The following is a 26,728-nucleotide window of genomic DNA, read 5'->3' as shown; positions in this document are numbered from 1 at the left end:
ATTTATTTGAGAGAGAGAGAAAAAGCAGGAAGGAGGGGCGGGGGAGAGAAAGATTCCTAAGCAGATGTTCCACTGAGCATGGAGCTCGATGCAGGCAAGGACCGATTTCACAATCTTGAGATTACCATCCAGAAATTATGACCTGCGCTGAAATCAAGAGTTGAACACTCAATTGACTGTACCACCCAGCTGCCCCTCTCTAGTTGGATTTTTAACTATCTTCTTATGCTTGTGTTCTGGCTATAGTTTTCCTTCTCAAAGATGTTGTGTTCCCTAAGGAACATAGGCTGGGTATCCTGTGGCAGACCAGGAGGTCCCAGAGATAAGCCCACACTACAGTGTCCCCTCCACCTCTGTGGAGCACCTGTTCAGGTCACTAGCTCAGGGATCTGCTTCCTTTTTTCCCACTGACCTTTAGAATCAACCAGTGGTAAAGTCTTGACTGTGGTGGTCTGGAGCAGGGTTCGCAATTCCCCGTATGTGCAAGTAGCTGAAACAAACTTCACATCACGAACCATGATGTCCTCAACAAATATGGTAAATTTGCTATGGGGGAGAAAGCATGGGGGGTTAGCCCTACCATATGCTTATTCCTTTGCCGTCCCTTCTATTCCTCCCATGGTTTGCCACGCATTCCATCACTCATAATATTAAGTACATGGGAACATAAAAATAAGTAAGAAGCAGTGTTTTTAAATGTTGACTCTAACCTCAGTCTCAACCTCAGAACCTCCCACCCCTACCCCATCAAGTCTGAACTAATTCCAGCTGGTGTCCCTGACCTGAGCTGGTTCCAACCAAGGTCAGGCAAGTAGGGTAGCTTCTTGACCTGGATGATGCTGTCATAGAGGGAGGGCTGCAGGCTCTGAGCCACCATGTTGGCCAAGATGACAGCCACCATCATGGGCAGGATGTGGGCAATCTGACCCGTTAATTCGAAGCAAATCACAGCTGTGGAGACTGTGTGGGATACTGCACCGGTCAGCGCTGCTGCCCCTAGAATGACATGGGAATGTACTGGTGGGTTAGGGCTGCCATTCTTAGCATGGAGGGCATGTGAGGATGGGATGGGAGACATGACCCTGGTCAGTGCTAACACTCCTGATATAACCATCTGCTGAACTGTTAGAAAAATCCTTTTGATCTCATTCTATGTCCTTTAGCAATTTACAAAATCACTGTGTGTGCCCAAATTTTCATTTATAAAATGAAGATACTGATGTCCTATGTATTCCTTGCTTTTAAAAGTTTGGATTGTTCTTCTTTTCTTTTCTTTCTTTTTTTTTTTAAAGTAATCTCTATATCCAACATGGGGCTTGAACTCACAACCCTGAGATCAAGTCACATGCTTTTCTGACTGAACCAGCCAGGTGCACCAAAAGTTTGGATTATTGTTGACTAAGCATTTTAAAACCCAGTGATAGCACTTTACATTGGACCTCAGGTTTTCATGTCAACAATTTATGAGAGAAGAGAGTCAAAATCCAGGACTCATGCTGTAGTCTTAGAACAATGACACCTGTGTCAGATCCTGATTCTACAACTTCTAAACTGTATGAGTAGAACTTGATTCTTCTGGAATTCCATACTCCCATCTCTAAGGTAAAAAAAGATCATTAAATAAGTTCTAAGGCCCTTGCAGTTCTAAAATGTTATAATTCTATGAACTCTTTGAAAACAAAATCTGTCTTACTTGTTTTTAGCTATGTTTCCCATCAACAAAAATAGTTACTAGAAGGTATACATGGAAAGAGAACAAGACAAAGTCACAAAAGAGAAGGGCGCAGATGGTAGAGCATGTGATTCTTGATCTCATGGTGGAGTTCAAGTCCTACATTGAGTGTAGAGCTTACTTAAAAAAAGAAAAATTGCAAAAGGGAAATATTGGGATGGGATATTTTTACAGGATGGTGCACATGATATACTCCAGAACTTTAACTGTCACAGGAGATATGTATCCTGGGAAATGTCCACCAGGGAAGATGGGGTGACACCTGAGAGGCATGGAGATGGGGAATGAGAGCAGATAACTCTTACTGACGAAGGAGACTTCCATAAAGGACTATTATGGAGGAGAAAGGTCACCCATATGCATCGGAAAGCTGCCTAATGCTTCTATATCTATGTTATGGGGTTTTGGTGAAAAAGAGGAGGGAGGAGGCATAATCATTTTGAAGATTATACTGGTCACTGTGTTAGGCATGGTTTTGGTTGGATGGGATTGTAGATTTAATGAAAAAAAAAGATTATCACAGATTCGCAGAATGATAGAGCTGTAATATACTTTAGAAGTCATTTTAGACTAAAGAAACTGAGGTGCAGAAAGGTAGCTAACTTGCTCCACAGTCATCCAGGTGACAAGTGGAAGGGGTGAGTACAGAGCCCATGTTTCTCAGCTCTTAGTCATGGATTTTTATTTTTTATTTTATTTTATTTATTTACTCATGAGAGACACAGAGAGGCAGACACAGGCAGAGGGAGAAGCAGGCTTCATGCAGGGAGCCTGACGTGGGACTCAATCCCAGGTCTCCAGGATCACGCCCTGGGCTGAAGGCAGGCGCTAAACCACTGAGCCACCTGGGCTGCTCTTAGTCATATACTCTTAAGTCCCGTCAAAATTAGCACATCTGCAGGTTGGGATTATCCAAGCCAGTCACCTGTACTGTTGTTTCTATGAGTCTTTGGAGGGAAAGAAAAAATCCCTTACCAAACATTCAGACACAATCCTAGGTGCTTTCATTCTTATCGTTTAATCCCTATAATCCCTTTTCTACATAAAGAAACTACAGCTCAAAGACATTTAGTAAAAGCTAATGAGAGTCAGAGTCAAAGGTTGACTATTTGAATAAAAGTTGAATCAAACAGCATAAAATTAAAACTGCATTGTGTAGTATGGAATAAAGATGCTAGGGGACAGTTTGAGTGTGGCTATTAGGGGTTACCAGAGGGTGGAATGTGTCTCACCAATTACCGCATAGCCTCCAGGTAGGATCTTGTAGATGATGTCATCAAATAGGATACCATCAGGGAATAGCATGGCCATGATCTCTCCTACCAGCCTCCCAAATGCAGCTCCTAGAGGAAAGATGAAAGGAAGAAAATCCACTTCCTTATCCTCTAGATTTCAGAGCCAATCCCTCCTTGTGCCCTAAGACCAAATACAAGCCCCTAGCATTCCAGGCTTCCTTAATTTCCCAGTACCCTAGACTGCAGCTATCAGCAAGATCCCAGGCTTCCCTTCAGAACTTACCTAGCACAAACACAGGCATGAAGCCTCCGCAGGGTATAGGCATAGTGGTGGCCACGATGGACATCCAGAACTGGGGTAAAAAGAGGTATCAGGACACCCTCTCAACTCTGACCAATACACATGCACATACTGCACGTCCTTCCCACTTCCAACCCTCCTTTTGCTTCAAGGGTCACAGAAACCCTGGAGTAGCTAATCCTCCTGGAAAAACCATCTTGTCTGCATCTTTCCTTCGGAACCGGAAAACGTGGAGTGCTTGCTTAGGCTAAGAGACCACCAAAGACAACACTGTAAAAAAGTTCCTCCTGATGGTTAACCCAAATCGTTCCTACTTGGAATGACTATATTTGCCTTTAAACAATCTAGAACAAGGAGTGGGGTCCCTGGGGACTCCTGTCACTGCTGCAGAAGGGTCCTAGCTTATACCATACCGCCCAGCCCAAAAAGGTTACCTCAGCAAAACAGCCTGAAACTCCTGAAGCTGAAGAATATCTTTTCCTGGTCAGATTATGTTTCTGAGGAATAGCCCAGCTCTAAGTTGCAGACACCTTAAAGTCTTAATGACTTATTATGTGACTAATTTAGCTTTGATATAGTCATTTACAGACCCGTTTATGTGGCAAATCTCACAAGGAAGCCTAGAGACTGTCCTGTCTGAGTCATTTCCTTTAACATCAAATTGCCTTAAAAAGAGGCTCAAAAAATCAGATCTGCCCTGACCATACTGGAAGGGCACATTGAGAAAGCTAGCCAAGGTGCCAGAAAAGATCTTGAAGGCCAATTTTGTCAGGTAGTATTCCAACAGAAACTGGGACAGTTTTAGCAGAAATAATATGTACATTCTGTGGCAAAGAATGTGGAAGAATTGAGAAATAGAGTGAAGAAAGGAGTATTGGTTGAACTTTTGAAGTATCTGCAGAAGAAATAAAAATATGAGATATAGCATGTAAAATTAAGAAATAGGCTTACATATCACTTCCAAAATAAGTAAGCCAATCTTACAAAAGGATCTCAAACTCATGTGATGAAGGATGGTAGTAACTAAATCAGACCAAATTGCCAGGATCAAAATACTTACGATTGAAAATCTGTACTAAGTGCATTGTAAGCTAATGAGAAATACATTTCTTACTATTCTGAACCTTAGAAAAATTCTCTTGAGCCAGGACTGATGCCAAGAGGCCATGACCAAAGCTCTGAGAAGGCTTCATCCTTGACTCTGAGATGAGGCAAAATGCATACTTCTTCATGTCAGATATGGCCATGTAAAATAGTTGAGAATGGCAAAGTCAAATGTACAAAGGAACAGAATATAGACTGAGAAAGTCTCCAGTATAAAGCAGCCTTGTATCTTGTTTTCTCTGTCTGTTTTCAGTATTGGACTGGTGCTCATCAATGTTGGTAGGTCATTGGAGAGAGCGGGAGGGAGAGAGGGAAGGAGGGAGGGAGGGAGAGAGGGAGGGAGAGAGGGAAGGAGGGAGGGAGGGAGAGAGGGAGGGAGGGAGGGAGGGAGGGAGGAAGGAAGGAAGGAAGGAAGGAAGAAAGGAAGGAAGGAAGGAAAAGAAAGAAAGAGGAAAGAAAGAAAGAAAGAAAGAAAGAAAGAAAGAAAGAAAGAAAGAAGAAAGAAAGAAAGAAAAGAAAGAAAGAAAGAAAAGAAAGAAGAAAAGAAAGAAAGAAAAAAGAAAAGAAAAGAAGCTCTAAGAAAGAGCTTAGTCAAATAGTGTCCATGCAACACAGAAAAGGCTTCTCAGAGCTCCTATTTGCTGAAACACCTAACAGAAATGCTTGTTGAGGAATTTGTTGAAACTGCAGATGACCAGACACCATGTCAGTCTCTGTGGACAAGGAGTTCTAAGCGCTTAGAGCTTACTTAACCTTCGCAAATGATTCTGACATATAACAATTGGAGATCCCTTGAACTATTCTGTACCATCTCTTTGGAATAAGCATGGGAAAGCTTTATGGGATTTTGTAGGCTCGGGTTAATCTGAAAGCTCCAGTAATACAGCTTATAGGTGGCTGATAGGTGTGATTTCTGAGGATGAATTTTGGATTATCTCCCAAGATAAGTGTAAGAACAGATGAGGATCAGAGAGGACACTGAAGTGATCAACTCCTAAAGACAAAGAATGACACATGAGGTTAGCAAACTTTTTGAGCTATTAGCACATGAAAGGAAAGATACAGAAGCAATGTAAATAATGTAGAACACAAATAACTCCGAAGAATTTAAGCACCCAATTCTAGAGGACTGGGAAACTAGAGACCCATCATGAGAGATTCCATTCTATTTAGAACCTTCACAAGAAGAAGTGCTATGGAGAATTCTACAGAGCCTCAGGCTATGCTGATCAGTGACACTAGGTAATGAGACTTATTAAAAAGGGAAACCAGGAAGTTGTAATTTTATTCACACCCATTGTAGGAGCTGCTGACTACAACCTGATAAGATTGAGGAAGATGGACGTCCCCTTCATCAAAAGCTGAGGACGTCATCTGCTCGTACGGATATAGCCAGAAGCCCACACAGGCTAAATTTCAAATCAGACTGTGGAAAAATAGTTATAGTCACTTTCATATTCTAATTTGGCTACGTAGCCTATAACCTACACTTAGGAATAAATAAAGGGATGGATGTGTATATGTGTATTTTCTCTTATTGGAATAAGAGAAAAGTGAAAATGCTGGAAGCAGTGATAATCAGACAATATCATGGATTTATAGCAATGAGTGGTGTTATGTTTACAAATATTATGGAATGGCATAGGCCTGCTGTACACTGTGGGACTTGAAATATAGCTCAGGAGATATGTGAGTTACTTCCCTTGTTATGTTATGACATAAACATTATCAAGGTTGAATTCAGTGAGAAATTAGTAATAGTGACATAAAATTGAGTCCTGCTATATAATCCATGTAGGCTTCTGAGAATAAACTTTAATCTATGAAGTCGAATAAATATATATACTTGGGAATCTGGGAGAGTGAGGTGAGGTGTGGGGGAAATGTTGAAAAATATATGGTATTTTGTTTCCACAAAACTTTGCAAAAGCTTGACATTTTAAAAGTATGTATGATCCCACAGTTTCTATATAGTTTAGTCTAGAGGAATATCATCCTGATATTCGGAAAACATAATCATTATCCTTGAGCAATAAATTCTGAGATGTTATCAAAACTTGGAACTGGTTTCTTACAGGAAGTTCAGAGAAGATGAACTCTGCATTGAAAGTCCAAAAGTCAAATCCCTAACAAGACACTGAGGACTTATTTATGATAAAACTATCAAATCTTTTGAAAGAAGAAATAAAAAAGACCTAATTAATAAAGTAGGTGTACAAAATACAGAAGCTGTTGACCCACTGAACCCACACGGAGTGGAATGAGAAAGAACATGCACAGACACAGCTTCCAGAAACCCAGAGCAAATCCTGAGAATGTAAGTCACAGAGTTGGAACCTGGTGTGTCAAGCACCTACTGTCTTTAATCACAGGATCCTTAACAAGTACATTAAAGGAGCAGCAAAAAATAAAGACCTTTTTTTCAACCATAAGCATGGATTTGCCAAAGATTAATAACCAAATATTATATATTTGGCACATGGTAGGTGTGTAAAAACATTAATGGATAAATGAACCCACTACAGCTATTATAATGTAAATATAACTTAGTGACTCATATTCTGGGAAAATATAGATTCACAGCAAGTATCATGAATAAGTGAGTAGCAAGGAATTCAAAAGCATGAAAGATCAGTGTGGACAGACTTTTTAATGAGAACCCTAACATACAGAGGAAAATGTTAGATCATTCAGGCAAGACATAGCATTAATAATAAGGCAATCACTGAAAAAGAAAAGAAAAAGAGAAAACAGCAATTGTAATAGATGTCACAACTGGGGGGTGGAAATGAGAATGTCTTTGTATAAAGCAATGATTGAGAAGTCTATAAAGACATGGTCTTCAATGGGCAGACATGGAAGAGACAGGCTTTGGTCTCCTAATTGAAATGAGGAGAAAATGGCTTGAAAGTGGCAAAATCCTTATGGCCTCGCTATCAAAATAGGAACAAAATGCATATAAAAATTACTTATAGGGCTGGGGAGGTGGCTCAGTTGGTTAAGTGTCCGACTCTTGATTTTGGCTCAGGTCATGATCTCAGGGTCGTGGGATTGAGCTCTATGTTGGGCTCCATGGTCAGCAGGGAGTCTGCTTAAGATTCTCTCTCTCTCTCTTCCTCTGCCCCTCCCCATGCTCATGTGCTCTCTCTAAATAAATAGATAAATAAAATCTTTAAAAAATTATTTATAGTCACTAATAAAATTAAGTTAAATATTTTTATCTCTTTTGCAATTCCAGAAAAGAGATTGCTCACTAGATGGGGAACAAATGGATATGAAAATCATCTAAAAATGGATAATGGGATACATGGAGACTGGAGTTCCTAATCATCTAATATGTGAGGGGATTTGGTTAATTTATCTCAGGTGTTTACACAGTTACCTATACTGCTCAGCCCTGTTTCATCCTTGTTTACTAGGCTGCTGTGATGTCTTAATCATTTTGCAAGTAGAACTTTTAGCAGGCTGATGGTAATTATGGCAATATTGCTAAGTTGACATGAATGAGCAATTAATCCAGATATTGGCTCGCTTCTAGAGGCGAGCTATTTCTCTTTAGGTTGGATGAAGCCCCAGTGAAGTTGTACCCTCTCCTACTCTATGCAAACTGTGTGTTTCAGTTCGAAAATGGACAGAAGCTGAAGGGGTCAGGAGTTCAAGGAGGGGTACCTTCATGATAAAGAAGAGGAAGATGATGATGATCACGTTGACCCGTGGGTGGATCCACACAGCTGACCGGCCCAGGCTTTCAGGGTCACCCACATGCTTTACCCATGTGTTATTGTCGAATAGGGTGCTGATGGCTTCACGAGGCATCAACTGTGAGAGGAGGAAGCAAAGGGGGCAAGTCTCCAACGACATCTGGTACTAGCGCTTTGTACAGAACTGATTCATTGTTCAGGGGGCTCAGTCTCATTGCTCAAGGGGCTCTCCTGTTCTTCTCTCAGGGAGTTTCTACCCTTGGGCAAAAGTACCTGTGCTCAGAGACCTGAGGGACGTCTGTGCTATGGCCCTGCCCTGGCTGAGTCCCTCGGACCTGACCCACCCCCCTACCCCGGATTCCTTGGAGCTCACCTCTCCAGCCATGAATTGGCCTATTCCTGGCGGAAAGGTGAATGAGGCAATGATGAAGGTAACTATTCCAGGATACAGCAGGCGGCTGAAAAGAAACAGATTTGAGCCCCCCCAAGTTAGTCTCAGTGCACACCACCCTGAGCTGATAAGCTTGGCCTCAGTAGCGCACTGCAGCCTCAGCTCTTTAAACATAGAATGTTCTTGCCACCAAAAAGCAACCTTTCAGGGGAAGACCACGCCACTTGCTCCCTATGTGGAATATCCAGACTTCTATATTTCATTGCAGGCTTCCTAAAGGGATGGATGGCCTTTGACAAAGATTCAAAGGGAGGGGCTCAAGGAGAAAGCAGAAAAGAAATGGGTAGGACACAGAAGGGCGGTGACTCACTGCTTCGCCAGAAATTGGCTGAGGGCCTTGTGCTTTCGGACACCGAGCATGACTTGGCGATGCAGGTACACAAACACGGCTCCCAGGAAGCCACAGCAAATCCTGAGGGCATAAGTTATAGGGCAGTGGAACCCACTTCCTGGACCTGTTCCTGACGGGGAAATGAATACCCCGTATCCCCCCTCCCCTGCTGCCCTCCTGCTCCAGCAATTCACATTTATCCACACCTGCCCCACCTTCTTCCAGTCCAAAGCCACCTCTGCCCACCCTGAGCAGCCCACCCTACTGACCCGATGATGGCGAAGGCTGGGAGTTCCTGCAGGTCAAAGGGGAAATCCATTCGGAAATTGGTTCTGAAGAGAGCAGTGATGGTGACTATGGGATGGAAAGGCCAGGCATCATGGTGGGAGCGCCACAGAAACCCAAGGGGAAGCTGGAGTCACATCAACTCCTTCCTTCCACCAAGGCCACCGACTCCTCTTCCACTGAGCTTCCAGTTTTTATGCTTGAACACTGCCCTCCTACTCCTAGACCTATATATTTGCCTTATAGCCTTGGGCTTTGGGCTCACTTCCCAAATAATGCTATCCATTCCTTTCCTCCACGCCCCATTACCGGCCTCCCTGTGTCACTCCCAGCCCACGAAGCCCTGTTACCAGCGTCCTTGTTCCACACGGCCAGCACGCGGAAAACAAAGGCACTGAACGTGGCTGCAAAGAATCCTCGCCAGTAGTTCCGCACAGCAAAGTATGTAGAGGTGACCTCGATGCTGAACAACACTCCTGCAGGGGCAAGGAGGTTGTCAGGTGCAGACAAAAGTGAAAGGCTCTTCCCCACACTCCCACCCTGCGGCCTTCAGGTGCTTTTGCTCAAACCTGAATCATGAGGGGAGCAGTAGTGGGAAGTAATGGTCTCCTGTAACCTCAGGCTCTAAACCATACACTTGCTGATGCTGGCGGTTGTCTGTGGTCCAACAAGATACAGAGAGGAGCACCGGGGGTGGGGGTGAGGACTGGATGAGGATTGGGTCCTGCCCTCTCCCTCCCTTAGAAAATAGGGGTGGGTGGGATTCACAATTGTCTGGTATCCACAGAATGTGAGTTGCTGCCGAGAATTGTGAGAGAGAACCTTCCTAGAGCAGGTGCTCAGCGGAGTTGCAAGGGCAGAGTTCAGGATTAGTAGAGACTCTCCTTCACATTCCCTTCAATCTCACCTCCCTCCTCCCGTGCACCATGTACCTTAGGGCAGCTTTATAAGGAACAAATAATCAAAACGAACATGAAAAGGCTTCACAAAGGCTGACAATACTCAGTATTCCAAGAAAAGAAAGCAGAGGATGCACTCGGAGTTTTAAAAAATTTATCAAAAACCCTTTCTTAAAAGAACCAAAGCAAGGGGGAAACCCAAGGGGCTAGAAGGTAAAAACAATTTGGTTAAGAAAGGTGGGTGAGGTGGACGGAAAGTCCTAAATAGTATTGCTCCTGAGAGCAGAGGGTGCAGCGGAACGCAAGGAGGTGGATATGCACACCCACAGCGAGCACTGGTAGGGGCCAAGTAAGGAATGCTAATGAGGGCATAAAGCAAGATTCCAGAGATGGCAGAGAAAGTTACCTTTGAACATATTAAGAATAAGGGAGTGGACTTTGATTAGATACAAGGTAAAAAGTGATGACAAAAGGACCTAGCTAAGCCTCATCTTTATCAAAAGTGAGGAGAAACCAGGGAACTGCAGCGTACGATCCGCTGAATGAAGAAGAGGCCTGGCCCCATGAGAGACCAGGAACGGTTGAGATCTGTCTCCCCTGTTCTCCCCACGGTAGACGGTTGCTGGCCTGCTGGAAATGCCCACCTGCTTCCGCTTCCCCCTCGGGTAGCATCTCACACCTCAGCCCTTTTTCCCTCCCTGTTCTGTAGTCAAAGTCACTTCTCTTGGATCCCTCAGGACATCCCCCCTCTATTTCACAGGTGACAGTCTCAGGAGGTCACTTGCACCAAGGGGTGGTGGCCCAACTGTTACTCCCTCACAGAGCAGCTGCAGCACTTGGCCGAGGGTCCCTAGTGGTCAGCTCAAATGCCAGCCTCTCTGGGAAGGCATTCCCAGGGCCCTCTGGGCAAGTAGAAACAGCCCCTCTCTCATCTTCCTGTCTCAGAATTTTGGACTATTTGAGCACTTGCCACTTGCAGACATAGTTACTTATTTGCATGTCCGAGATCTCCCTAGGATTGAAAATTCCTTGGAACCCACCATCACCTCCTGCCATGCCTGGTACATTGTCGGGGCTTATGGTCTGTTCTGTGGATGGAGAGGAGAGGAGAAGGAAGGAGAACAAAAGAGGACAGAACGGATGATATTTCAGAAAAGAGAGTGAGGGACAGAGTGAGGGAATTTGGGGCAGAGAGAGCTGCCAGCTACCCCTTCTGCCCCTGCGCCTCAAATCACATCAGGTTAGGTGCCTGCCTCCTCGAGCTAAAAGGAGGATTTGACACAGTGGGGAAGCAGGTGGAGCCAGTCTCTCTCCTTTTCTTTACTAGTAATAAAACCAAAGTCAGCTTTGATGTGTTGGGGTGTAAGCTATCCAACTTATGAATATTTTACAACCATTTTTTGAAACCCTAGGCTAGATTTTCTTTCCTACAAGGTGGTTCTGGGATGCTTTCCCTAGCAGTCTGTCACTGTATGCTCAGGAACGAGAACTGATTTTAATATTAGCCTGAGCCAAACAGAAAATGTGCTGCTAAAAGCAAACAAAGCATTACAAACACAAACAGCTTTTGAAAACTCTCTGGTCTTTGAGGTTCAATACTATTGCTCTCTTCTGCCCCGCTGGATGTTCTCTGTTCTTTGGCTCTGGCTCCTTTGTCTCGGCTCAGGCCAGGGCTCTGTGCTTGGCGTCCTGCTCTTGCTACTCGCAGACGCACCCTCTCAATTCCATTAATGCCCGTGGCTTCAACTGCCATCTACATGCTACTGGTTAGCAAAGCGTTCTTTTCAGCTTGGGCCTGAACTTCAGACTCTGGCTCCAGCTGCCTATTTGGTATCACTTGGAGATGCCACAGGAACTTCAAACTCAGCATATTTAAAACAAAATTGGGGGCATCTGTGTGGCTCAGTTGGGTAAGCAGCTGACTCTTGACTCATGATTTCAGTTCAGGTCATGATCTCCTGGGTCGAGAGATCGAACTCAGAGCTCAGCTTGAAGATTCTCTCCCTCTGCCCCTCCACCCACTTGCCCATTCTCTTTCTCTTTCTTTTTAAATAAATCTTAAAAAAAAAAAAAAAAAGTAAAATTGATTAACTCCTCGGGACCTGTTTCACTTCCTATATTCCTTGTCTTGCTTACTAGCACTGCTGTCCATCCAATTTTCTTTGAAATAAACTTTGGGAGCAGGTCCAAATTCCTCTTCCTCTCTCATCCTTTGTAACCCCGCATAAAAACAACCTCTAGATCCTGTCAATTTTAATTTTACTTCCTATCGCCTTTACGCATCATCCTCTTCTCGTGCTCTCTCTCTCTCTTCTGCCTCCATCCAGTTCAATCTCTCATCATCTAGCATCAGGGCTACAACAATAGTCTTCTTGTTAATCTTGGATGAATGCTGTTAATCCACGGGCCAGTTCTATTGCACACACCTCTGCCAAAGGGATTGGATGAACGTGCACAGCTTGTTGTGTCACTTCCTTGTTCAGAACTCTTCCATGGCTCCCCTTCACCCATGACAGCATTTCCCAAGTCCATCTGTGAGATACTATGTGTGTCATGGAAAGTTCCTTGCAAAGAGGATTCTGTGGGAAACGCTGTATTTGAGCTACAGTTTGCATATTCACGATGCCTGCCAGCATATCCGACATTCTGATAACTTCTCCAGTTTAATAAAACTATCTGCTTAACACAGTATTTTCAAACTTATTTGACTTTGGGACCCTTTTCAAATGTTACAGCTATTAATACTGTCGAGAACTATGTTCTGTAAAACACATTTGGACATATTCTAGTCTGGAGAATAGAACCTACATTCTTGTGCATGGCCGCTGAGGATCTTAATGAAGCAGCCCCATTTCCCCGTCCAGACTCATTCCAGTTCCCCTGTATCCTCTTGAAACTCCCTCATCTGTGGTTAGAGCCCCCAGATCTTGATTACTTGATTGCTGTTCCTTCCATCCAGAGTACCCTGTCCTCACAGTCTTCCTTGCGCTCTGCTCAAGATGCCATCAAGACACTTCTTTGAGTGGGCTGTGAGGATAGGTTTATCTGCGTCAACCCTTTCAGCTGTGAGCATCTGAGAGCACAGGATCCAGGGCAGCATCCAGAGAGCACACTATGCAAGCAAAAGCATGCTTGTCCTTTTAGCAGAATGTTGAAGCAGATTTCTTTCCTTGGTGTAAGGAATTATGAGTTGGCACCTGGGTGGCTCAGTTGGTTAAGCATCTGCCTTTGGCTCAGGTCATGATCTCAGGGTCCTGGGATCAAGAGTGGACATGCAGCTTCCTGCTCAGCAGGGAGCCTTCTTTCTGTCCTCCCCACTCCCCCTTCACTCATGTTTTCTTTTTCTCTCAAATAAATAAAAAATCTTAACAACAACAACAACAACAGATTTGGTTACATAGTGAATAATTTTGTTTCAGAATTATTCTATGTTCATAAAAAAAAAAAAAAAGAAAAACAATCAAATAAAGCTACCTGCCAGGACATTTATTACTTGCACTCAGTAGAAACATCCTGAAAATGGCATTGTAACTTTTCAATACCAAACTTTTTCTCGCATCAAGAGGCACATTTTATCTGTAACTGTCTTATCTTTCCTATATTCTACATTGGACCAAGATAAACCTTTGTTGTTCATCCTAGAAATTCTAGTTTTATGCAAAAAAAATACAGATTTTCTTCATTTTTAAAAGAATATGGCTGATTAAATACAAAAATTCTAAGTCTGCCTGTCTAAAAATGTTTTTTAGGTCTTCTGGATTTGTTAGGTGAAAAGAGTGAGTAAAGGTGAAAGTGGTTATGAATGTAAGTGTGAACATCTACCGTGTACAGAAATTCAGACACAGCCCTCATTCATGGGGACTAGTGGCCTTAATGACAAGAGCTGATGGCAAAAGTGCAGGCAGGATGCTAGCTGATATGTGTGCCAACCTGGTCTCCTTGAGCTGTGCGTACTGGCACAGCATCAGGACAAGCGAGCAGGACCCACTTCCATCCCCTCTGAACGCTCATCCCCGTGTCTTTCCTGAGCCAAGTCACTTAGCACCCCTCTACAAAGGGACTGATGACATTTTCATAATCGAAAAGACACATCTAACTGCAGGTGTGTTTAAGGAGCATAGGCTTTTCCTGCAATGCTGTTTCCCCACTTGTCAACTTGATGTCCTTTTTGTCAGCAATGAATCCAATGAATGACCCAGGCAATCTCTGTGCTCCCCGACCCCCACCGTGTTCATCTTGTTAGAATTCACATTGAGTTGTAAACAAACAGGTACCACTGCTTTCTCTGTCTGGGGCCATTTGTTACTATTCCAGGACAAAGGCGGCAGACTGAAAAGCCACCCTTTGCCTTACACATGCAGAAAGAGCTAACCTCAGGTCTGAGCTGCCTTCAGGGAGCTGCGGGCTTTAACTCTCATCCAGAGCCCTCGTGAAAGCTGACCATTAGTCTAAGTAAGGTTCACCTACACCTCTGTGTCCTGATTATACAACGGAGGTTTTCCCTTGGAGAATAAACTATGTAGAGTCTCCTGTAGAAGATGTAGTAAGTGGAGGAGGGCAAACGTCCAACAATATCGACAGGCTTTATTTAATACACGTGGGGGAACTGGGGAGGCTGCCTGGGTTTTCATTCCTGGCTCTACCCCTTGCTCGAGTCACTTACCCTCTCTGTAATCTCTTTTCTCCTCTCTGTAATCTCTTTTCTCCTCCCTCTCTGTGCTGTCGGTCTCGTACAGCTTTTAGGAGGACTGAATGTAGAGTGCTTAGTATATCACCCGCACATAGTAAATGTTCACTAAAAACTTGCTATTCTTGTTATACTTTTGTTGTAACTGGTAATGTCACACTTGGGGATGCTGACAAAACCTGGCTGGGGAGCAAGCCCAAGCAGCGGACTGATGTAGGAGGGGTAAATCACTTGCCTCCAAGTGGCGTCCCAAAACAACAGCCAACTCCTACAGCACAGCCCACCGTCAGCATGTCAGTGTAATAGTATGGCTGCTACTAGGGGAGAGAGAGACAGAGAGATGGGAGGGGCAGGGAAGGGAGGCAGAGAGGAATGGAGAACAAGCAAGGGTGGGGAATAAGGCAGGAGAGGCTTCAGTCACAGGGAATCACAGTGTCCCCTCTCCCCCAGTGATTCCCAGGCCAAGAGAAACTCAGTTAGTTTGGCAAACATGAAGTGACCTCACAGCGAAAGGCCAAACATAGAATATGAAATGGAAGATAAATATATGGAAGGCAGGTAAGCCAACGTGTGATCATCAGAGAGGGGCTGGAGATGGGGACAACCCGGGCAAGAAGTGTCAGTAGCAAGAGAAACAGGAAGGACTTCAGACAAACAGTACCAATAAAGCCTGCATAAAATAGCTGCCAGCTGCAAAGGAGCACATAGCCCTTTGGCATAAAAGTAGGGGTGCCTGCAAACCAGGGGCTATGATCCAGGCCCCCCCACCAGTCGCTTTGGCCAGCACCCTCTCCACCCCAAAGCTCAGGCAGCTACTCAAACCCCCTTCTAATTCATGCTCGCAACAGGGATAGGGAGGAAGTGGGACTTGCCTCCGACAGGGGCTGCAAAGCAGCATCCCACGCCCACCGCGCAGGCCGACACCAGGAGATCAAGCTGCCCAGACGCGGTCTGCAACAGAGAAGCACGCGGGACAAGGAGGGCAAAGGGCTGGGGCCGGCAGCCGTGCTCAGGAGGGGTGGGGTGGGGGGCCAGGAAGACACAGGGATGGGGGTGGGCAGCGTGGAGTGCAGTGCGGAGGGGCTCTGATACAGGGCAGCAGAGGAACTGGCCAGGGAGCAGGGGCACAGATCCAGAAGGGATGGGTGGCATTGTGTGGCTGGGATAGATGGGTGGAAGGACGTGTGGGGAGAATGAGGGAGCGTGGGTTAGCACAGTGCCCCACTCCAGCATCACGGCCAGCCCAGAGCAAAGGCAGCCCTCCCAACACCCTGAACACACACAGCCCCTCCCTCATTTTACTTTCTCAACCTTACCTCATAGACCCCACAGAACATGGACATAAACTTGCTGAGGACCGCAGCACAGATGCTGGCGATGTGGACGAAAGGGCCCTGGGAGACAGAAGGAGGGGAGGGGTCAGGGCCGGGGGTCCCCCTGGGAGGCTGTGTGGCATTCTGTGGACAAGCCTTCTGGCTCCTGGCACTGAAGCTAGGTGCTAGAAGTACAGTGAGCAAGACAGAGGGTCTTTGGGGGAGCTCCATCCCAGAGAGGAAGGGAGGAAATTGCCAGCGTTTCAGGGATGCTACGGGGAGGAGATGAGGAAGGGAGAGGGGTGGAGGAGGCAGGACAGATGGGGGTGTGGTAGTTGTCCGGAGAAGGTGCTTCGGCTGTCACCACTGTGTGGTGTCTCCACCTACATGAGAGAGTGAGCCACGTGGGTGTCAGGAGGAAGAATGTTCCGGGCTGAGGGAACAGCAAGTGCAGGAGCCCTGGAACAGGATCAGCTTATGGGGTTGAGGGACAGGAAGAGCTGTAACCCAAGCACAGTCTTTCTGGAGGGCGGAAGACCAGACAGAGAGAGAATCCAGATCACCACAGGTCTCCCAGACCCCAGTAAGAAGTCTGGATTTTATTTCAAGAAGACTAGAAAGCCATTAGAAATTCTTGAGCAGGCATCAGCCAGCACGGATTGCATTTTGAAAGGAGGCCTCTGGCTGCTGTGTGGATTCCTGATTGTAGCAGGGCAAGAATGCATAGGAGTGTAACCTTGAAAAAAAGCACAGCCTCTTTCTGGGTCTTGACTTTCACGTATTGAAACAAAGAAACTGGTGTGGAGTATCTCCTAAGTAGTGGTCCCTTCTGCGGGGGGACATTTGCCAATGTCTGGAGACATTCTGATTGTCAAAACTGGGGACGCGAGAAGCCCTGGGGGGGGGGGCGGGGGGGGTCAGCAGTTTAGCACCTGCCTTCGGCCCAGGGCCTGATCCTAGAGACCCAGGATCGAGTCCCATGTCGGGCTCCCTGCATGGAGCCTGCTTCTCCTTCTGCCTGTGTCTCTGCCTCTCTTTCTCTCTGTGTGTTTGTCATGAATAAATAAAATCTTAAAAAAAAAAAACAAAACTGGGGACGCTGCTGGCATCTAAGGGGTAGAGGCCAGAGGTGCTGCTAAACCTCTGACAATGCATAGGGCAGACGCTCAGGACCAAGAATTATCCAGCCCAAGGTGTCAACAGTTCCCTGGGCAGGGAGACTGGCTTCCCTTCCCGGGTATTTACTTCCCCTCCCTACTGGCCCTGGGCACTGGCTCTTCCGGGGCTCAGTGCTGCCCTCTCCCGGAGCATCGCTGGACCTACCTCCTTCCCCACAGGAATGCCACTGCCCAGCCCCGCAGTCAGGGCCACAACCTTGGCCACAAAGGCCTTGAGGGTGAGATATTCCTTCAGGATGACTCCACGGAGTATTGTCTTCATTTCAGGGATCCCAGAGCCTAGAAGCGTCAGAGAACGATTATGTACAGCTTCCCGATAGAGGTTCAAAGGGAGGTGAACATCCAGATAGTGGACATGGTGATGGGGTGGGTGGGGGAAGAGGCAGTGTTGGGGGCTGATGGAAAAGCAGGGAAGTGGGCTGTTAGTAGGGCCAGGTGAGAGAGGAAGTGGACTGGAAGGATCTGCAGGGCCACAAGGTTATGTTGACAACATGACAAGATGGGGGTAGGATGGGGGGGGGCAGTTCTCACCAACAGCCTGGGGAGAGATGAGGTGGCAAAAGACGGCGCTGAAGAGGATGAGAGTTAGCGGGAAGGTGACCCAGACCAGGTACTGCAGAGGCAGGTTGGGCTGCATCTGGTAGTAGCTCCACTTGTAGGCTGTAGAGACAGGGGCGTAGGCTCAGTCCCAGTGTGGCTGGGATGTCACTGCCCCCCACCCCCACCCCAACAGCCACAGCACGTCCTGGTGCTGTGAGCGTCCTCATGCCCTTGCAATCCCGGGCGACCTCACAAGATGGTACTGTTCTCATTGCACACAGGGAACCTGAGTTGTAGGAGGTGACGTGACCTGCCCATGTTCCCACCATTTGTAGAGTCTGCGCCAGTGCTGCCAACCCCACTCAAGCAGGCACCCTGTCAGGGTTGTCCCGGTTTGCCCCGAAACTGAGTACCTGGGCCTTGGGGTGGTCAGAGCCCAAACCAGAAAAACCCTGGGAAAATTGGCCACCGGGTTAGAGGGGTGCCCTCAGCTTGGCTGGGAGCAGGTGAAGGGGCAGGAGAAATGGATCTGGGTCTGGGTCTGGTCTCATCCTGGGCCAGATCTCCTCTGGGCAACACCCTCCTCCCCAGATGCACCCCACTCATCCTAGGTAGGAACTCGAGAAACAGCTGCCACTGTGTGGGGAGAGGCTGAGGGTGAAGGGCGGAGGTAAACCTACCCTGAAGGCTTTTGGCACTGACATAATCCATGCTCCAGCTAACCAGGGCCATAAGCAGTCCCAGGAGCACCAGAAAGATCCAGTCTTCTCCTAACTTTCTTCTCACCACGTGTCCCAGGCGGCGGACACAGCCTGGGAAGAGGGAGGAGCAAAGAAGAGCAGCCAACCAGTCACTCCTCTGGGCTCTGACTGGGGAAGGAGCCGAGGAGCTGGGCCCCCGGGGTCTTGCTCTAGGCTCCTTCACGGAGCTTCTTTTCACCACTCTGCCAGCTGCTGCCCTTGCCCCTTCCAAAGCACCCAGTCCAGTTTCCCACGGGATACCTGAATGCCTTCTAAAACTCTTGTTTCCTGGGGGTGGGTGGGAGGGAGAGGAGGCAGGTGCCTTTCCTTAATGCTTGGAGGACTTCAGTGTGGATGTGCGGAGGGTGGAAGGCAGGCTATATGCAACGGGACACCCCAGTTATTCTCTTAAGCCCTGCACTGCCTTCCATCCCAGATCCCTTTATCCCTCAGGCCCTGTCACCTTGACATTTAGAATAGTGATCCTCATCCTTGCTGTCCATGCTTTCACTGGAGCCCATCTTCTTGGACATCCCTGTGTCCTGCTCCTTGTCTGAGAATTGCTGTTTGTAATGGCCATAGATCTGGACACAGAGAGAATGGGAAATGTCTGCTTTGCTGGACTTAACAGGAATAGACTGAGGGAAGCACATAGACCCACAGGAAAAACAAGCAACTTTTAAAACTGGGTGTTGAGAGCCTCACATAGGGCCACCCTGGGGCTGTCCCCGCCCTGAGCTCTCTGCCTGCATGCTTCCACTCTTTACCTCTTAACCTACCCACCTTTTTTTTTTTTTTATATATTTTATTTATTTATTTATTTATTTATTTATTTATTTATTTATTTATTTATTTATTTGAGACACACACAGAGAGAGGCAGAGACACAGGCAGAGGGAAAAGCTGGCTCCACGCCGGGAGCCTGATTCGGGACTTGATCCCGGGACCCCCAGGATCATGCCCTGAGCCGAAGGCAGGCACTAAACCACTGAGCCACCCAGGGATCCCCTACCCACCTGTCTTCACCCTCACCCCATCCAGACCCATCTTGGTCGAAGGAGGTCAGTTTCTACTTTGAAGGAGAGACACAGGAACTCTGCTAAGACTGGACATCAGTGTCAATGAGGTGTTTATGTGTGACTCAGCTAACCGTGTCTCAACCTCTGTCCCTCTAATATCCCAGGCACCCCCTCCTCTGCCCTGGCCTGCCTCCTAGGAGAGCTGACATGGACCACTGAGCACAGACTAGCAGGTGACTCTGGGTTTCTTTGTCTTGGTGTGTCTGAGATGCTCTGGCAAGCTCAGAGAAAGCCCATCCTCCTTGCCTCCCTGTGCGGGTGTGCACACACAGAAACCAGTCCCAGTAAGGGACTTCCCAGGGCAGGATACCTAGAGGCTCATGTGGGCAGGGCGGAGGAACACCCCTCCAGTCTGGCAGCTCTCTGCTCCCATCCCTGCAGGGAGCACGTATATTTGGGGTAGGGGGAGCAGAGGCTCTCAACTGCTTTTACTCTGCGTCCTCCCCGCCCCCGCCCTCCCCCAGCCCACACGCTAGCCGTCCTCTGGGGCCAGGGTCAGGCCAGGTCGTGTTGCTGGTTCTGGGAGAGCCTGGGTAGGAGAGATCTGATTTCACAATATGAGCAGCAGAGTTTACGCCCCAGTTCTGGACAGGCACACACTGACTGCCCGGCTCACGGCTGCTTCGTCTTTTGGGGTGAGGTTAGTGACCGAGGGAGGCCGTGTGTTCCTCCCTGCCTCACCTGGCCCCAGAGAGCAGACACTATTCCTGCAGCTTAGGGCATGTCCCTCCACTTGCCGTCTCAGCTGTCCCGGCCTCTGGCAGGTGGAGATGAGGAAGGGGGTGCTCCCAAACCGACCCTGGCTGGGAAACCCCCGAAAAAGCCAAACTGGTGCCAGCTGGTTTGGGACTAAGCACCCCATCAGAGTAGTGTGCTCAAACCTGAAGGGGATGCTGGGCCTGGGATTCCTGAACAGAAACACCAGCGTGTGGACGAGGGGGCTGGGCCCTGGAAAGATAGCTAAACAATGTCGACAAAATACCAGTAACTGTTGAGGCTGGGTAAGGGGTGCTTGGGGATTCATTATACAGCTTTATTTTTAAGTTTGAAATTTTCCATAATAAAAATTAAACATAGAAAACCTGAGGTCCAAACCCTTCTTCATTTTCAGGCCAACTCTACTTCCCAAATTACTTTACCGTTCCTTTCCAACATGAAGCTGCATGCTAGTCTGTCTGCTTTCCTGCCACCAGAAAGTGCCTTTTACTCTCATTTTCACTGTCCCTACCCAGGCAGGTGGGTGAACACAGGTTCGAGGACTGGGGCATGGGGCGGGGGGGTCGTCTTTCTGTCCAGTCCCAGGCCAGGGCAGGCCCCCTCTTGCACTCACCATTTCAGCCTCCCCTGCTTTTGTATCCCCATCTCCCAATGATTCCCCAGGGTTGCCTCCTCTCAGGGACTGAATGGGACTGCAGTGTGAATCCTACAGACTCCTCCAATGCTGACAACCCCTGTGCAGCCACCCCTCAGTTCCCCCCAATCCCCCCCCCCCAATTACTCCTGGACCCATTGCATCCATCGTTAGCTAAAACACTTTAAACTCTGGCTTCCTGGTCCTGACAGGATCCATCCTGCGACACTTCCCATGCACCCTTCCTCACTGGCCATCACCTGCGTGTCTGTCCATGGCAACCTCAGGGGCTTTCCTTTGGCTGTGCCCTCCCAATTTCCCTTTCTTGATGTCTGCAACCCACCAATCCCCACTCCTGAGGGAGGTCATCCCTGGACACCCCCAATGAGCCCCCAAGCCTCTCTCACTGGGAACAGACACTTCTACCTTCCCGGGCGCCTACCACTTAGTAGGCTCTTACTTGATCAATCTTCCCACCCAAAGGTTTGATTAAATTTCTTCTGCTCCTTTAACCCCAGTGCATCTTTGATCACTCATATGTAGTTCAGTTAGTTTTCTCCGCTTATCCCAGCCCCTTTCTTCTGCCTTCTGCAAGAGTATTCCTTTGTGGGTGTTGTACCAAGGGTCAGGAGGGAGGAATCTGGTAGTGTCTGCATAGGGCTGAGGGTGGACGAGACAGCTTGCACACACAGAGGCGTGGGCTCCCACGCCGACCACTCCATGCCGGTTATGTAAGCACGAGCTAGTCAAGCATGTGTCGTGGTGCCGATCGTCCCTAGGATTTGGGTGCTCTGTTAGTCAGGGTTATATAAAAGTGCATGGGTCTCTCTAGAAGTGCACACTTAGCTGAGCTCAGCCCTTTGAAGGATTTTCATATTTTGAACACATTACCACGTACTTTTTTAAGTTAAAAGGTAACACTTCTGCCACTTTTCACCTAATTCCTCATTTCCCCCAATCCATCACACAATTACCTTCTCGACTCCACCACTCCCTCCCCTTCGGACTTTACCTGTGTGGGGCGGGTGTTGGCGCGGAGGCCTGCATCCCTGTGGAGCCTGTGTTGAAGGGCTCCATTCTCGGAGGGCAGTCCGTAGCTGGTGCAGTGTTCAAAAGGCATATACTGGTACTGGGGAGCACTACCCCACCAGCTCTGCTCGCCCCCACGCCGCAGGGACTGGGATGGCTGCATGTTCCCTCCCTGGGCCAGGCCTCGGCCTGCTTGCCCCTGTCCACCCCCCAATACAGCTCCTTAAGCCTGTCCTCTTGCCTGTCCCCAAGGCGTCTGGGGCAGCATGCCCCAGCTATTTATAGCCATCTCTCCGTCACATGACCCCCCCACTGCCACATCTGATCTGCTTGGGGTCGAAGCAGGTGTGAGAGCAGTGTGGGGGAGGGGTAGGGATGAGAACCTGAGGGACAGCCCCACAGGGAATTCCCTCAGCAGGGCCAGCAGCACTGTCCCCCTCCATCGTCACAAGGAGGCTTCCAGGCCCAAGCCGCCGGGCCCTCTATAAATACCGCTTAGACCAGGATGGGAAAGCAGCTCAGCATGCTCTCCGGTCTGTGTGCTCCCAGCGAGTGTCCCATCCTTTCTTCCATGCATGGAAAGGTGAGAGGTGGGTGCTGGATGGAATGATTCTAAGGTCTGAGGACCCTGGAGGGTAACTCACCGGAGAGAGTAACGGGTGCCTCTCTGCCATCTTCCCCTGTTGGGTTGCTCCCAGCTTGGTACCTTCCCAAGATCGAGTCCTCATTTGTTGGACCAGTTCTCCCAACTCATCCGATTTTCAGTTTTCTCTTCCAGCTTTGCTATTTGTATCTGCCAGAGGCTGCTAATAATGCTTTGGTATCATCTCCTTGACCACACCCTTATTACCCACTGGGTGTGGGAAGCAAGGGTAACAACAGCCTTGAGTTCTGGCCTTTCTCCCACTTCCCAGACAGTCAGTCACATCAGAAGCCTGGACTCTTAGGGAGGGACTGAGCTTCCATTTAGACTGTGGAGCACCTGCCTAGGTCTGTCAGGGCAGGTCAGATAACGGGAGAAGGGGAAGTGGGTCAGGGGCATAGGGGAGAATTGGGGGGAGGGGGTGGCTAGGAAGAGAGTAAGTTTATCTCATTACAAGCCCCACAAACATAAAAGATGACAGGGGAAGTACTCTGCTCTTCTTCCCCTTTTCAGATCAATAATTTTTGGCCAAGGCCAAACTACTCTATCTGGTGTCACTTTTTTCTTTTTTTAAACGGACTTTGCTAGGACATTCCTTCCCCTGTGAACTCTTCACCTTAGAAGAAAAGTTACAAACATGAGCCAATGAGTAGTTTAGAATCTGTCACAGTAGGGTCTGCCCCAGGACACTCCAGGTTCATGGACTACAGAATAGGGACACCATTCATTTGGTCTACAGTTAAAGCTTCATGTCAGCTAAATAAAACTGTCCAAAGCAGGTGAGACGGATGCCATTAAAAGCAGTTTTTCTGGAGCACCAGGCAGGCTCATTTGATGGAGCATGTGACTCCTGATCTTGGGGTTGTAAGTTCGGGCCCCATGTTGGGTATAGAGGTTACTTTAAAAAATAAATCTTTAGGGCAACCCCAGTGGCGCAGAGGTTTAGCGCCGCCTGCAGCCCAGGGTGTGATCCTGGAGACCCTGGATCGAGTCCCACGTTGGGCTCTCTGCATGGAGCCTGCTTCTCCCTCTGCCTGTGTCTCTGCCTCTCTCTCTCTGTGTGTCTCTATGAATAAATAAAATCTTAAGAAAAAATAAATCTTTAAAAAAAATAAAAGCATGTTTTCAAACATAAATCCTACAGCTTGAAGGCCTATAATCCACCACCACCGATTAAAAATGTGATGGTTTGAGGGACTGAAGGCTGTGACATTCACCTTCTTGGCAGGCAGAACAGAAGAGATCTAAGGATTAGGTATAAGGTGAAAGGAATACTTTCTTAAGAAGGGCAGAGTGACAAAGTGGAAGTAGATTCTTTGGGGGGCTTTGGAAACAGAAAGGCTGTCACCTGTTTGTGGAGTATGGCTCTCCTGAAAGTAGCCAGTTTCTACAGGGACTCGATAACCCCGAGAACACTATTACTATTTCTTTACTATCCCTTAGAAAATCAGGACCTGGTTATGGATTCCAAGATTTGAAGGCAGAGATCAGTGGGTTTGGGAAAATCCTCATTCCACCAACTCAACTAGAAATGCCAGCTGCGATTCTAAACACCAGATACTGACTTGGGATCAAGGAAACATATAGCTGCTAATGCTGCAAAGCAAGGATTTGTGAGTAATTATCTTGAGTTTGACATTAGAAATAGTTAAAATCTCATGGGCTACCGTAAGAGAACAAGAAAATAAAATATAAACTATGCCACCCTCCTCCCAACCACCCATGAGTACACTGCTTAGGTTCTAATTTGGAAGACGAGTTTCTGGGGAGTTCTGAAAAACTCTACAACCTGGAAAACAAATTTGTAAGCATACGTGCATTCCATAAGGTATGTATCCTGTGTAAGGTATATATCCTCCTGAGGGGTTGAATAGATAATCTTGAGGTCTATAACACTAAAAAGTAAAACCTATAGACTTATGGAATTGCTATTTGAAGGAAGGTTGTAAAAAATGACCATATGGAGCACATGTGTAGGGGAAAGCGTGTGTTGGGAGTATAGGTGGGTGTGAACGGGCCAGCCCCTTGGCCTCCCATCAGTTTAAGCATGAACTTTCTGGGTTACACTCTTGTTTTCAGATCTTGTCAAATCTGGCATCCCAGCTCACTGGACAACACATCACTACACTCTCTTTCAGGGGCTTCCAGTTAACCACTTTCCCTCTGCACAACCAGCCTAGCACCAAACCCACAACTGCTTACTTTCTAGTTTCAACTAGGCAAGTGTGACCCTCTCACCCCATACTCTCTAAATGTACTCATGGGAAGTCATTTCTCCTGTATTCTCCATTGGACCCTGCGCCCCCCAGATCTTTACAAATCCCAGTCCCTTCCAAGGCCTACAGAAGGCCTTCCTGGTAGCCGTGGACAAGTCTCTTTCCCTTCTGTTTTTTTTTTTTTTTCAAACATGATACACTTTTTTGGGGGGCCTATTCTCTACCTAACTGGCACAAAGATGGAATAGTCTTTGGCCTCAGGTTCATTCTCCCAGCTCAGTGGGAAACTTTTTTTTTTTTCCCCCAAGAAGTGCAAAAAAAAGAATCCCATGCTAGGAAATCACAGAAGCAATATTGTTAGCAAAGCGTACACTCAAGCTAACATTTTGTTTCACATCCTGACCTGTTTCTATAAAGGCAGTAACTTAGGGGGCTGTGGTAATAAAAATGCATGCCAAAGACTTACCATTGTTTGCCCCCACAGTAACCACTGGGTCTGAATGCCTGTTACCAAAACTGAAGCTCACTGTGCCAGCTAACCATCCTCCAGCGGTTTTTTTTTTTTCCTCCAGCGTTTTTAATGTGCTAACACTTTGTCCTTTACCATGCAGATTTAATCCTCACAGGGACCTTAAAGGAGAAACAATTTTCCTCCTTCTTACTTAGCTAAGGGAAACTGAGGTTCCATGAGGTTAGGTACCTTAGCTAAGGTCTCCAGTATCTCAAAAGGTTGAGCCAGCATTCAAAATCTATTTAATTCTAGAGTTCATGGCCTTAAAGCTACATTTCCTCCTTTTTTGTGTATTTGAAGTCTCTGAGCCTCATTCTCCTCTTCTGAAACAACGACTAGGAAAATGACTACCTCATTTTCCTGCAGGGACCTGCAGGGAAGGCAGACTGTGAAGATGCAAGTGCTCCATCGGCTATGGCCATCATTACTGTGTTCCTCCTCCGACCAGAGGCTTGCCCTGCCGGCCCCTTGTATCCTGGCTCTCTTCCCACGGCCTTTTCCTCTTCCCCCTTGCAGGAAGCAGGATGGAGGAGAGCAGCAGAGAAGGGCAGCCCCCAGCTCAGGGAGGGGGATAATTTTAGCAGAGAATCCCTGGCAGAGGTAGCAGGGGGGAAGGGAAGAGAGCTATGAAACTCAACCTGATACTCTCATTCAAGGGCGGGGTGGGAAGGACACACAATCCGGGTTGCCGTTGCTCTGTAATTCCCAAACACACCACACCTCCAGAAAGCTTGCCTATGCTGGAAATGGGCACTTTGCTTACTCCCACAGCTCCAGTAATTTCTTAACCTCTGAGACTTTGCATTCCTTCCTCCCCTGAGAGCAGCCCCTGCTTTCTCTTGTGGTGTAGCCAACCAGCTTTTCATGCTTTTCCTGTGTTCTTCAACCAGTTCCCTTTCCTACACTTGCTGATATGCTTCAGCTCAACTTAATCTCTTTGGGCTTTTCCTCCTCTGTACCTCTCAACCACTTTCCCCCAGGTCCCACTGATACTTCCTACCAAGTTGTTCCTACAGAATTTCCCTCTCTTGCTAAGCCTCCAAAGCCCACGGGCACTTGCAAGATCGCCTCTCCAGGCACACACTTTGGATTACACTGCACCCAAAGAATTCCCCAACCTACAGAGCCCACTGCTTCTCTTTCGTGCTGCCCTGATTCCTCTTATATAGTCCACGTCTACTCTAAAAACTTTAAATCAGGGATCCCTGGTGGCGCAGCGGTTTGGTGCCTGCCTTTGGCCCAGGGCGTGATCCTGGAGACCCGGGATCGAATCCCACATCGGGCTCCCGGTGCATGGAGCCTGCTTCTCCCTCTGCCTGTGTCTCTGCCTCTCTCTCTCTCTCTCTCTGTAACTATCATAAATAAATAAAAATTAAAAAAAAAAAATCCAACTTGGGACCAT

General features: G+C 47.4%; 1 protein-coding gene across 1 annotated transcript; it reads right to left on the bottom strand.

Annotated features, from left to right (window-relative positions):
* Positions 1-273: 273 nt before the first annotated feature.
* On the bottom strand, positions 274-24,993 carry CLCN1 (chloride voltage-gated channel 1). Its single transcript, XM_072775760.1, has 17 exons — positions 21,940-24,993; positions 18,961-19,081; positions 18,438-18,569; positions 17,749-17,877; positions 17,363-17,496; positions 16,043-16,120; positions 15,599-15,677; positions 9,491-9,616; positions 9,125-9,209; positions 8,835-8,936; positions 8,447-8,531; positions 8,042-8,191; positions 3,251-3,320; positions 2,965-3,075; positions 783-996; positions 413-546; positions 274-296 (listed from the first exon to the last, which is right to left on the bottom strand). Exons 1-17 carry the CDS (start codon positions 22,117-22,119, stop codon positions 274-276), a joined length of 1,953 nt encoding a protein of 650 aa, XP_072631861.1. The 5' UTR covers positions 22,120-24,993.
* Between the last annotated feature and the right edge of the window lie 1,735 nt (positions 24,994-26,728).

The sequence above is a fragment of the Canis lupus genome, chromosome 15 (genome assembly GCF_048164855.1).
Source record: "Canis lupus baileyi chromosome 15, mCanLup2.hap1, whole genome shotgun sequence".
In the NCBI taxonomy this organism is placed as follows: Eukaryota; Metazoa; Chordata; class Mammalia; order Carnivora; family Canidae; genus Canis; species Canis lupus.
This window is presented reverse-complemented; position numbering and strand designations above follow the sequence as displayed.

Bases quoted from the DNA above. Each gene is read 5' to 3' on its own strand.
- CLCN1 (XM_072775760.1), bottom strand. From the start codon at position 22,119: ATGCAGCCATCCCAGTCCCTGCGGCGTGGGGGCGAGCAGAGCTGGTGG. The intron at 19,082-21,939 runs GTAAAGTCCGAA...CTCTGTGTCCAG, and splicing joins CCAACACCCGCCCCACACAG to ATCTATGGCCATTACAAACA. The intron at 18,570-18,960 runs GTGACAGGGCCT...CCCTCTTCCCAG, and splicing joins TCACTATTCTAAATGTCAAG to GCTGTGTCCGCCGCCTGGGA.